The 11,719-nt window shown below is 53.8% G+C and overlaps 2 protein-coding genes across 3 annotated transcripts; one reads left to right on the top strand and one right to left on the bottom strand.

Annotated features, from left to right (window-relative positions):
- Ppp2r5b (protein phosphatase 2 regulatory subunit B'beta) lies at positions 1-7,669 on the top strand. Of its 2 annotated transcripts, none has more exons than XM_057777904.1 (14): positions 1-340; positions 756-1,205; positions 1,853-2,049; positions 2,738-2,839; positions 2,987-3,079; positions 3,208-3,338; positions 4,401-4,460; positions 4,613-4,721; positions 5,056-5,109; positions 5,175-5,225; positions 5,336-5,455; positions 6,248-6,375; positions 6,575-6,676; positions 6,957-7,669. In XM_057777904.1, the coding sequence occupies exons 2-14, from the start codon at positions 1,007-1,009 to the stop codon at positions 7,102-7,104; spliced, it is 1,494 nt and encodes a 497-aa protein (XP_057633887.1). In that variant the 5' UTR covers positions 1-340; positions 756-1,006; the 3' UTR covers positions 7,105-7,669. The 2 variants fall into 2 exon arrangements, with proteins under 2 accessions (XP_057633887.1, XP_057633888.1); XM_057777905.1 differs by having other exon boundaries at positions 759-1,205.
- Positions 7,670-7,884: 215 nt separating this feature from the next.
- Positions 7,885-8,464, bottom strand: Gpha2 (glycoprotein hormone subunit alpha 2). The gene is made up of 3 exons (XM_057776995.1): positions 8,365-8,464; positions 8,074-8,258; positions 7,885-7,986 (listed from the first exon to the last, which is right to left on the bottom strand). Exons 1-3 carry the CDS (start codon positions 8,462-8,464, stop codon positions 7,885-7,887), a joined length of 387 nt encoding a protein of 128 aa, XP_057632978.1.
- Between the last annotated feature and the right edge of the window lie 3,255 nt (positions 8,465-11,719).

Consider the following 11,719-nt stretch of genomic DNA (forward strand, 5'->3'; position numbering starts at 1 on the left):
GGGGGGAGGTGACTTGATGTCATCCTGGGCGGCGGGTGCCGGTGCGCAGCGAGCCGGGGCTCCCGCTGCGCTGCACCGCGCGGTTCTGAGTCGCGAGATAGCTGCCGAGGATCGCGTGCTGCTGGGGTCTAGCCCAGAGCCCGCCGAGCGCCCGGCCCCTTCTGGGGCTGAACTGGGGGCATGCTCCAGCACCCCCAGAGCCCGGGAGCGAACCCAGGAGCGCCGCCGCCCAGCCCCAGCGCCCCGAGCGGCGGAATCGCCGCTAAGGACCCTTGAACCGCCGCCCCCTCCTCCGAGTCGGCCTCTAGGGGTCGGCGACCAAAGTCTGGGTTTCTGAGAAGTGAGTGTGTACCCTACTACCACCATGAGGTTTGGAGATCAGGAAGGAGCGGGATGCAGGGAGAGATGCTAGGGTCTGAAAGGGGGTGCATGAGAACAGGACCCTTATTTTCGTGTGAGTGCACCGGGACGGAAGGCATTAGTGGAGCAGGGGCGTCCCACTGCTCTAAAGAGCTGGAGATACTAAACTGAGCCCCCATCCTGAGTAGAAGCTGTAGGCCGTATTTGGGGAGGGGCTACTTTGGAGCTTGGGTCTGGAAGAAGGGAGGGACATACTTGCACTCTTGTTTGGGGGTCTAGCAAGGGGATGAGGGAAAAGAAGGGAGAGGATTGGAGCAGCACACGGGCTGTCTCCGGAAAAGAACCTACCTGCTCTCTGTGTCTCTCCTGCTGACCTTTCTAACCTGACTTCTCAGAAGAGCCCTCGTGGGAACACTGACTGGACTCTTCTGGACCCCCAGGAAAGACTTGAGCCATTGCCTTCCCACCTTGCCTGTCCCCCCCAGGACTGGGCAGTTGCCAGAGGCCCTGGGGGGGTCAGGACTGTGTTTGTGCCCCCCTACAACACGCTGGTCAGGATGGATCCCAGTTAGTGGCCTCACTCAGCTTCCTCAAGACCCACAAGGAGCCCCCCAGGCTCTGACAGGTTGACTGCCGCTCACTGGCCATGGAGACAAAGCTGCCCCCTGCGAGCACCCCCACAAGCCCCTCCTCCCCAGGGCTGTCTCCGGTGCCCCCCCCAGACAAGGTGGACGGCTTCTCCCGCCGGTCCCTCCGCAGAGCTCGGCCCCGCCGTTCACACAGCTCTTCTCAATTCCGCTATCAGAGCAACCAGCAAGAGCTCACTCCGCTGCCCCTTCTCAAAGGTGAGCTGTTGCTGTCTGCCAAGGTACCTGAGCCTAGAAGGAAGCAAGGTAGGGGAGGACCGAGGGAGAAACAGCCGTCAGGTAGAGTTTGGATATCCTTTTAGGCTGGGAACTCCATTGAAACTGACCCCTCAGTCTCCAACCCTCTGCTGACGCATGGCCTGACTGGCCTGTCATCTCTGGAGGTGGGGCATCTGGAAGTGGTGCCAGGGGCAGGCAAGGGCCAAGGGTGGGGCACACAGCCTACATTTCAGGAGGCGCCTATCAGCGCAGCCAGCTGCCTAGGTCTTGGGGTAGGTGCTTGGCGTGATTCCCTGTCCCGCTTTCCACTTCTGGCTGATAAATCCATGTGCCACCTAGGAGTGAGGCAGTGGATGTTTGGTGGAATGACTGTGTATCTAGAGCTTGTGGTCTTGCTTTAAAGTGATGAAGTCTCTGATCTTGGATTAGAGAAGATGACCACCTTCCTACCCGCATCCTCCCAAGGCGTGAAGGATGGCACTAGAATTGTTGCTAGATGTTCCAGAGTTACCCTGGATCGGGGCAGCTGAAACTGCTTGGAAAGTCAGCCTGAGGGATGAGATCCACACCTGTCCAGAGCCCTGGCAGCTGTGGTCCAGGCTCAGTCTCCCCGTCCCTCCCTGCAGATGTGCCAGCCTCTGAGTTGCATGAGTTGCTGAGCCGGAAACTGGCCCAGTGTGGGGTGATGTTTGACTTCTTGGACTGTGTGGCTGACCTCAAGGGGAAGGAGGTGAAGCGTGCGGCCCTCAATGAACTGGTGGAATGTGTGGGGAGCACCCGGGGTGTCCTCATTGAGCCTGTCTACCCAGACATCATCCGCATGGTAAGCACTGTCCAACCTCAGGGGATAAGAATCCTATCCATCCACCACTAGGCCCCCTGTGGGAAGAATTAATGTCTGCTCTTCAGCTTGGCCTCAGGGGCCATGCTTCCATCTCCACTGAGCCCCACTGAGCCCAGCACCCACTCAGGAGTCCCTATCCCTGCTGTCCCTGTACCTGTGTGAGCTGGGCCTGGGTACCTGTCTCCCGTGGCCTGACTCCGGCATATGCTATTCTATGAAACTCTCTAGGAGTTAAACTCTTTGGCCCTAAATGCCTGGGATTTCATTGCTTTCAACCTTACCATCCCACCACATCCATCTAAAGATGTGGCAAGCCACCCCTGGGTCCCCAGCCCCTGGCTTAAGGTTTTCATGAACTTGGTGTTTAGGTGAAGACTGTCCAGAGGAGTGGGTTACTTGCTGGGGAGTAGGTCAGTCCAGGAGAACTGAATGAGGAAAGGGTTGGTGGTAAAACTCAATGCATGGCCTCAGGTTCAAGTCCCATGAGCTCTGTGTACTTGAAAAGTGCTTGGCCTGGTGCTACATGCCTATAATCCTAGCTACATAGGAGGCTGAGGCAGGATGGTCACAAGGTCATTGCCTGCCTGGGATATAGAGAACTCTGAGAGTTCCCAAAACTTCTCCCTCCAAGGTCTCATCCTTAAAGAACCCTGACTTGCCCCCCTAGATATCAATAAATATCTTTCGGACCCTGCCACCCAGTGAGAACCCTGAATTTGACCCTGAAGAGGATGAGCCCAACCTTGAGCCTTCGTGGCCACATCTACAGGTGTGAAGGGCTGGGGAGCAGGGGTCTGCATTTCAGAGGAGACTGGAGGGTTGTGGGAGGAGTTTGTATAGATGGTGACTGTTGGCTGCGAGGGAAGTCGGTCAGGTTGTAACTAAGTGCACCTTTTGGTCTGTCTCCAACCTCCAGCTGGTGTACGAGTTTTTCCTGCGTTTCTTGGAGAGTCCAGACTTCCAGCCCTCTGTGGCCAAGAGATATGTGGATCAAAAGTTTGTCCTGATGGTGACTTGGGGAGCCCAGGCTGGGTGGTACCATACGGCAGGCACAGGCTATCTGGGGGCCATGGGGATAGGATGGGAAAAACAGGGGTTGACATCTGGACTTATTTACCCTAACCCTGGGTCCTACAGCTCCTGGAGCTATTTGACAGCGAGGACCCTCGGGAACGTGAGTACCTCAAGACCATCTTGCATCGGGTGTATGGCAAGTTCCTGGGTCTCCGGGCCTACATCCGCAAGCAGTGCACCCACATCTTCCTCCGGTGAGTGGCTGCTGCCTCTCAGCAGAGACCTGGGAGGGAGGGAGGCAGGGAAGGAGGGACCTGCTGGGACTACCAGGCTGTGTGGGCTATATGTTTACCAAGGTCTGTCTCTGCAATGTACTACTGATGATACGATGCCTCTGACAGCAATGGAGAATTGAGTTTTATTTCCATTTTACAGATGAGCAAATGGAGGGCAAGTAAGAATATAGGAAAGCAGAGGTCAGTTAAGTGTTTAGAGGGATGAGGGCAGCCCAGTTGAATGTAGGGTCTAGATCTTCTGATCGTATCAGGTCTTCTACAAACGCTACTTGGCACCATATCCGCTGGGCGGTGGGAGCCCCTGTGACCTTGTGGTTGAGACTATGGTTGTGTATTCGAGTTTGATTCAAGCATTTGGGTGAAATTGGGCAAATCCTTGAAGTTCTCGGCTTGCTTCATTCTTTGAAGTGGGCACAGCGCCTGTGCTAATGCAGGGCCATTCTCCAGATGAAGCCAGACGGGACCTCCAAAGCATCTGGCAGAGCTGCTAGGCTGAGGTGGGGCCTCTGAAACACTAGCTGTTGTTTCTAGTGATAAAATAGAGAAGAAGTGCCCTGTTCTCTAGGAGCTCACAGTCCATTAGCTTCCCCACTTATTAACCTGGAGGCAAGTAGCCTTTAGCTGGAGTCTCAGCTTCATCTCTGTAATGGCTTTCATATGCCCTGTCTCCCAGGGGGATTTGGGGAATTACAGTGCAGGGTGGAGGTGTTTGTCATTGCTTTGGTTGACGGCGTGAAGGTTGAAGGTCCTAGGCTGGGTGCCTGCTGGCTGGCTGGGCACCAGGTAAGGACCGCTGGGGACTGGAAGAAATGAGCTGGGACTGACAGTGGCAGGGGCGGCTGGACTTGGAAAGACGTTCTGCCTGTGGGTGAGGACTCAGTGGGGCCTGGTTTGGGGCACCAGGAAGGGTGCACTGTTGTGGGTTGGGGAGGGTTGGACAGCTGTGCAGGGTGAGTCAGGCTGGGAGAGCTGGACCTGTCCCAACGCTCCCACCCTCTAGAGTCTTCTCCTCTCGGGCAGGTTCATCTATGAGCTGGAGCACTTCAATGGTGTGGCCGAACTGCTGGAGATCTTAGGAAGGTGATTGCTTTGGCTGGAGTTGGGGTCCCCCCCCCCCCCGCCCCTAGGAAGGACTGGGGCCTGATTGGCTGAGCCCTGAGGGAGGGGGGGTCTGGTAGGAGGGACTGGGGCCTGATTGGCTGAGTCCTGCTCCCCTCCTCTCCACTCCAAAGCATCATCAATGGCTTTGCGCTGCCCCTGAAGACTGAGCACAAGCAGTTTCTGGTTCGAGTCCTGATCCCCTTGCACTCTGTCAAGTCGCTTTCTGTTTTTCATGCCCAGGTGAGCCCCAAACCTATCCCTGAAGTAGCAGCTGCAGCTGACATTCAGGGCTGCTTGTGGGGCTGGGAAGTCAGATTGACATTTGCTGCATCCTCTTACCCCCGAGTCTCTAATTCAGTCTCCCTCTACTTGAGAGCTGACCTCAGACACCAGCTCTGTGCTTCTGGGCACTCAGGAGCTTGGTGCCTTGAAGTCCAAAGCAGCAGTAAGTGCCCAGTGAACAAGAGTGTGAAGGCAGTAATAAGCAGATGCCTGGCACGCTGTCCTGGGCAGCTAGTTCTTGGCTCCTCTTCCTTCCTGACCTTGGCTCCCTCTTTCCATCCTGGTTCTGCAGCTGGCATACTGTGTGGTGCAGTTCCTGGAGAAGGATGCCACTTTGACCGAGCATGTGAGTACCTTGGAGGGAAGGTGGGCTCCTCACTCTTCGGGTCTGACTCCTCCTCCACCCTACAGGTTATCCGGGGGCTCCTCAAATACTGGCCTAAAACCTGCACCCAGAAGGAGGTATGAAGGGCTCTCTCAACCCTGAGAGTGGGTGGGAGGGCTCGGCTTCCAGAAGACAAGCAGGTACATGCTTTAGGGGAATGTGAGCTGCTGCCCTGCCCTCTCCCCAGGTGATGTTCCTGGGGGAGATGGAAGAAATTCTTGATGTCATCGAGCCCTCCCAGTTTGTGAAGATCCAGGAGCCCCTCTTCAAGCAGGTGGCTCGCTGTGTCTCCAGCCCCCATTTCCAGGTATGTGACAAAGGCAAGTGGGTCAGGGCAGGGGCACAGCCTGGCAAAGTTTCAAAGTTAGTCTAACATAGTCTTCTCTCCCCTCAGCTTCTCTTCCAGCTTAGAGACCTGATAATAGGGAGATGCTGGCCTTAGGGTCATTAGACCTAGGGCCAAACCTCAGATCTGTATTCCACTGGTTGAGAGGCCTTGGGGGAATCACTTCTGAGTCTTAAGTGGGTTTCCTTGATCAAAAGTGGGGCAACAATAGTCATTCATAGTGTAGTGACCGGAACTCATAGTGGTAAACACAGCAGGGAAACTGAGGCAAAGTGGGCTGCAGGACTGTTGGCCCCTTTCTTTTCTTGGTAACCTTAGACGTCACTGGCCCCACTTTCTGGCCAGAAGGCTCAGTTCCCACGCTAGACTAGACTCACTCTTAGGAGCCATGATCTGGTGGAAGCTGATTCTTCCTCACGATGACTCTGGTGTTTCGCTTTGAAAACACCTTGAAGTACAGGAACTCGTTTCCTCCTGACAACAGCTGTGGCCGTGGGTATTCTTAGCCCCACTCACACAGCAGACAGCTGAGGCTGTGGAGCTGCATGGCTCACCAAGGCCGCACACGTGCAGTGGGCTCTGGAGGAGTCGGAACTGCGGTGTTGACTGAAGCCACGCTTTCTCTCCTCCATTTGTTTCCTCCAATGGCTTAGATAAGCCCGTGGGATGGGGTGTGGAGGTCGGAGGATCCGGGTTTGGGGGGAAGGCTGAAAGACCATTAGCAGGCCCCTCTCTCCTGCTTCACTTGTCCAGGTTGCAGAGCGGGCTCTGTATTTCTGGAACAATGAGTACATCTTGAGCCTCATCGAGGACAACTGCCACACTGTGCTGCCTGCGGTATTTGGGACCCTCTACCAAGTATCCAAGGAGCACTGGAACCCGTGAGTGCCCAAGCCTGTGCCCCTGAAGTCAGGCACCACAGCTAGTCCAGCCCCTAGGGCCATTCCTAGCTGGACAGAGAGCAAATGTCAGGATACCAAAGGGCAGTAAAAGGGCATGGAAATGGGCAGTGTTCAGGGACCAGGGACGAGCAGCATGGTATTTCATTCACCTGCGTTAACACCTCTCCTTGGCAATCAGAACCATCGTCTCGCTGATCTACAACGTACTCAAGACTTTCATGGAGATGAATGGGAAGCTGTTTGACGAGCTCACGGCCTCTTACAAGCTGGAGAAACAGCAGTGAGTGCTGGGTCGGAGGCTGGCCACGGGGGCATCAGACCGTCCGTGTGGTCAGCTCCACCCTGTTTCCAGAGGGGCTGCCCGCTGACTGCTCTGACTCCCTGTACCAATGCCTCAGGGCAGCTCACAGCCTAATTTTTACTCTCCTTTCTCTCCTCACCTCCCCTCTAAGCCGAGGTGCCCTATAGAGTCCTAGTCACTTTACAGTGGGGTGGCCATGAGGGAGGTTAGACTGTTGGCAGTCCTGGAGAGGAAGAGCTGCCTCACCCTCTCTCCCCAGGGAGCAGCAGAAGGCCCAGGAACGACAGGAGCTATGGCGAGGTTTGGAGGAGCTGCAGCTACGACGGCTACAGGGGACTCAAGGGTCCAAGGAAGCCCCCCTTCCTCGGCCTACACCCCAGGTTGCTGCCAGTGGGGGTCAGAGCTAGACAAATCTAGAAGAGGAGAAGCTAAACCCAGAGCTATCAGCCCTTCCATCCCTTCTGCCCAGGGGCCCAGTGAGGTCCACGCCTCCCCGTGGCCTTGCCAGAGTGGTTCTAGGACTCCCTGCCAGCCCCATGGGAACAGCTTTCATGGAGGGGAGACAAGAATGTAAGTTGGTAGTCTTGGCAGCAGAACTCTCAGGCCTTTGTGGCAAGATTCTGGCAAGACTAGACCAGGGCAAGTGTGCAACTGGGAAGCTGCCATCAGGGATCCTCCCCTGCCCTATACAGCTGGGCTCCCATCTCTGCTCCTGGCCTGGGACATGGGCACTCAGCCTTGCCTGGCCTTTCTCATTCCCACCATGGGGGCACGGTCTATTTATTCTGCCCAGCTCACCCTCAACAAGACACTGTCCAGGGACATTCTCCTCTCCTCTCCCTTGCCCTGCACTTTCTTGTCCCCTTTTTATTTATTGGGCAGGGGGAGGGGTGAGGACACAGGCAAGAAGAGATTCACATTGTCCTGGGGTGAGGGGGGGGGGTTACAGTAATCATGGTCTGCTCCCTTCACCTGACTAGGGGCAGACTTAATAAAGAGCGAAACTCAAGCATTGCTTGCTTTATTGAGGGCAGGGGTGAAGGACAGCGTAGCAATGAGACTGCTTATAGACCAAGTAAAAGGAGGTCATAGTCACTGACTCTAAGGAGGGGCAGAGCTGAAGTTGCTCTTCATTGGAGAGAGCCATAGCATACGGTGGCAGGACTGGAGCCTGAGCCATTCAGGCACTAGTAGCGGGAGAGGCGGCACATATCACACTGGCAGGCCCTGGCAGTGAAGATCTCAAGCTCCCCCCGCTGGTTCCCCACGCAGTCCAGCCACACCTTCACCTGTTGAAGGAGGAACCCAAATTTGTTCCGATTCCTTCCCACCCTGGGTCCCCACCCTCATGACCCCATCAGGCCCAGGTTCCTCACCTTTTTTAGCCTGCTAATGGTGCAGCACTGGGAGATAGAGGTGACGTTGTGTCGGTAGCCACTGGCCACCAGCACGGAGTAGCGGGAAGGGAAGGCGCTGGACTCACAGTGTCCTACACAGGCCTGTGCTACATGAGAGCCCTGGCAGGTGCCATGGCGGTCACTTCGCACTGTTACATTGAAGGCTGGAAGGAGAGGAGAAAGGCTGTGGAGACTGCTGGCTGGGGTCTATCTGCAGCTCTGGGGTACCTCTGCTCTTGCCCCAATCCACTCTCCCTAGCAGTTACTCACAGTGCAAGTGGCAGCCTGGGATGGCTGCCTCCCGACAATGGCCTTCAATGACTGCCAGGACCAGCAGGCAGAAGAGCAGGGCCCGCGGTGCCATGGGCATCTGAGAAGGAGTGGGTGGGTAGGGGAGGTCTTTGAAGATGTGCCTCTGCCAACAGGCCGGGCTGCTGGGTCTTCTGACTGGTGAAGTGTGCCTGGGTGGTGCTGTCTGTCCTGCCTGGTTTTGGTGGGAATATGTGGGGTGTTTGCCACTCTGCCTGGGCCACTCCGAAAGGGTATGAGTGGCCATTTCGGGATGGGATTTTCTATTTTGTGCAGATTTTTGCTGGAATGTCCCACACCATCTGGGTACAAACCTCTTCCCTGCTCCATGTCACCCCCAACCCTCCTGCTCTCCCTAGCTTCAGCAGCTTACCAGCTTCAGCAGAAACAGCAGACTCCCAGTGCCTCCTGCTGGTCTCCAAACTGGTACTGGTTCTCCAGGCTTTTATTTGCCGTATTTTAGAGCCCCGCCTTCCTGGAGATCAGTTTTCAGGCCCCTCCTAGCCTGAGGCTTCAGAGCAGTCCCACCTGGGGATCACGATCTGACTCTGTTGACATTTCCCTTTCCCAGAAGGCTGTCTAGGGTAGAGTACTAGAGGAGCTGAGGCAAGCTCAGAAGTGGCCCAGGGTGACGTGTGCAGCTGGGTTCTCTTCCCACCAAGCTTGGGCAGGACTCTTCCCTGATCATCCATTCTCCGTCTAAAAACTATGACCCTCAGTTCTGTTGCCTAGATGCCTTTTAGTGATTGCAAAGTGATGGAATTAAAAAAATAACCTTTTTTTTTCTTAAAACACAATCTCATGCATTCCAGAAGCAACTTTGAACTTCTGATCGTTCTGCCTCTACCTCCCAAGTCCTGGAATAACAGGCATGAGCCACCACATCCAGTTTATGTTGTTCTGGGGTCAAATCCAGGGCTTTGTGGATGCTAGGGAGGCACTCCACCAAGGGAGTTACATCCCCATCCCAAGAACAAGATTCTTTGGTTCAAAGAGTGTCCCACCTAAGGGGCACCTAAGTTGTGCTTGGTCAAGGCACACTAGGGGTAGGTTCATGTCAGTCTCCCAGTGTCTTGTGAATGCTTTCTCCTCATGTGGCCAGCTGCAGAGTGAATTCTGAGCTAGACTCCCTAGTCCCTGGAACAACAGAGAGTAGACTCCAATCTCAGCAAATCGGTGGTGCCCAGCTCTGGTTATAGAGGAGAGGCTACCTACTAAACAGTACATTCAAATACCCTGCTGTCTATCCGTAGTGGTGAATGACAAGGGACAAGGCTGTGACACGCTGAGGGTTGTGGATGCAGTTCAGTGGCAGAGCACTTGCCTAGCAGCTCGAGGCTTTGGGTTCCATCCATTTTTAGCACCATAAAGAACATTAACAAGCCAGGTGGTGGTGGTGGCAGGCTCAGGAGGCAGAGGCAGGTGGATTTCTGAATTCAAGGTCAGCCTATTCTACGTAGTGAGTTCTAGGAGGCGCAGAGCTACACAGAGAAAACTGTCTTGGGAAGGATGGACAAATGAAACAAAACAACCCAAACCAAATAAAACAAAAAATCCCAAACCACAATAAACAAACAAACAAACAAAACAAAACAAAAGAAACCCAAAACAAAACACAGTAACAACGGCCTCAGCTGAGCTGGAAAGGGCCCAGCTCAGAAAGCCTACAGCTGTAGTAGCTCCTGTCAGCGACTACCACACTGACCTGGTTCAGAACAGGGCGGTCCATAGCCTGCCAGAACTCAAGGGGTACTCGGAGCTTTCAAATCCTACCTTTTATTTTCCAGATGAGAAGGGCCTCAGAGGTCCTTTGGTAAGTTGGTCCCAGTCAGTATGGGCACTCAGGTCTCCAGGCTTTGGAGCTGTGCCCTTCGAGAATAACTTTCAAATTATGTTTGGAATGGTAGAACAAAGGCGGTAAACGGAATTTGGGAGGAACTGGTGGTGCCCATGTTGCTTACCCTCCCATCCCTGCACCCTGCTGCCTTTTGGTGTCTTCCCCCCAGATCCTAGGTCCTTGAGTGCCAGCCCCCTCTCCAGAGCACCCCACTTCTCCCTTTTCCCTGTCAAAGGTAGAGGCAGCCAAGCAGAGGGACTCAGAGGGACCTTAGCATTCTAGCCTTGGGTTTCCTTCCCATCAGGAATCCTGGCATGTGACAAACTGTTTAAAGACCTGAGGTGACAGGGCTCATTACCTACAAGTAATCCATTCTCATATCAGACCTCACTAAAAGTTAAAACACAGATTCATTTGTTCAGAGCTAAAACGAGTTTTCCTAAATGTCCATCCATTATTCTTTTGGTTCTCTGAGGCCACGTAAGTCCATGCTGCTTCTCTAGCCCTTTGGTTGAAGAAAGGGTTTGGGCACCTTAGCCTTCTTCAGGGCCCTAACTCACACAGACTTCCAGGTACACTGATGAACTAGTTTGTGTTCTTGTGAAGGAACCAGAGGGATAAGCAGGTGGGGAACATTTTACATTTAAGGCATTATCCTTTGAGGTCCAACCAAATGAAGAATTCCTTTTGAGGCAGTGAGACTCAAGCTAGCGAACCTTGTGTGACCCTATTCCCTGACCCCTGGTAAAGAACCGTAAGAGCTGAGGTCAGGTGAACATCCCATGTGGTTCACTAAGCAACAACCCGCAATCCGGGGAGAAGGTCTGTGAAGGCATCTCTGGTCTTTCTCATGCTCTGCTTCACCATGTCTAATCAATAATCCATCATGAACAATTATTGTCATTAGAATCCTGCATATTAGAGACAAAAGACTTAAACCTTGGGGCAGTGGAATTCTTAATGTTTTATTTTTTATTAAAATTACATTTTATTTTGTGTGAATGTGCAAGTCATGGTACATATATGGAGGTTGAACTCGGGTTATTAGCTTTGAGTACAGTTGCTTTACCCATCAAGTCACCTTGCAGGACCTAAGTGTTGTTTTGTTATTGTAATTGGGAGGGGCGGAGTACAAGTGCCCGCAGAGGCCAGAAGAGGGTGTCAGATCCTGACGGTTAGAGGTTCTTGAGGACCCCTTGATGTGAGTACTGAGAGCCAAGTACAGGCTCTCTGCAATAGCAGTCTGCCCTCTTAACTAGTGTCTCTCCAGGCCCATCCTTAGCGTTTTAAATTTGTAAAAAAACAAAGGCAAACAACAGGATAAACTCCTATGAGTATTCAGTCTGTGCCCTCATCCACATAACCCAGGAATTACAGGAAAAGAATGGTGTGTGGTGGTGCAACTGGGAGCCCAGGACAGAGATGGAGCACTCGAAGCCAGCCTAGGCTAATTAACAATCATGCTTGTCTCGAAAATAA

Source organism: Chionomys nivalis, chromosome 8 (genome assembly GCF_950005125.1).
Source record: "Chionomys nivalis chromosome 8, mChiNiv1.1, whole genome shotgun sequence".
Taxonomy (NCBI): Eukaryota; Metazoa; Chordata; class Mammalia; order Rodentia; family Cricetidae; genus Chionomys; species Chionomys nivalis.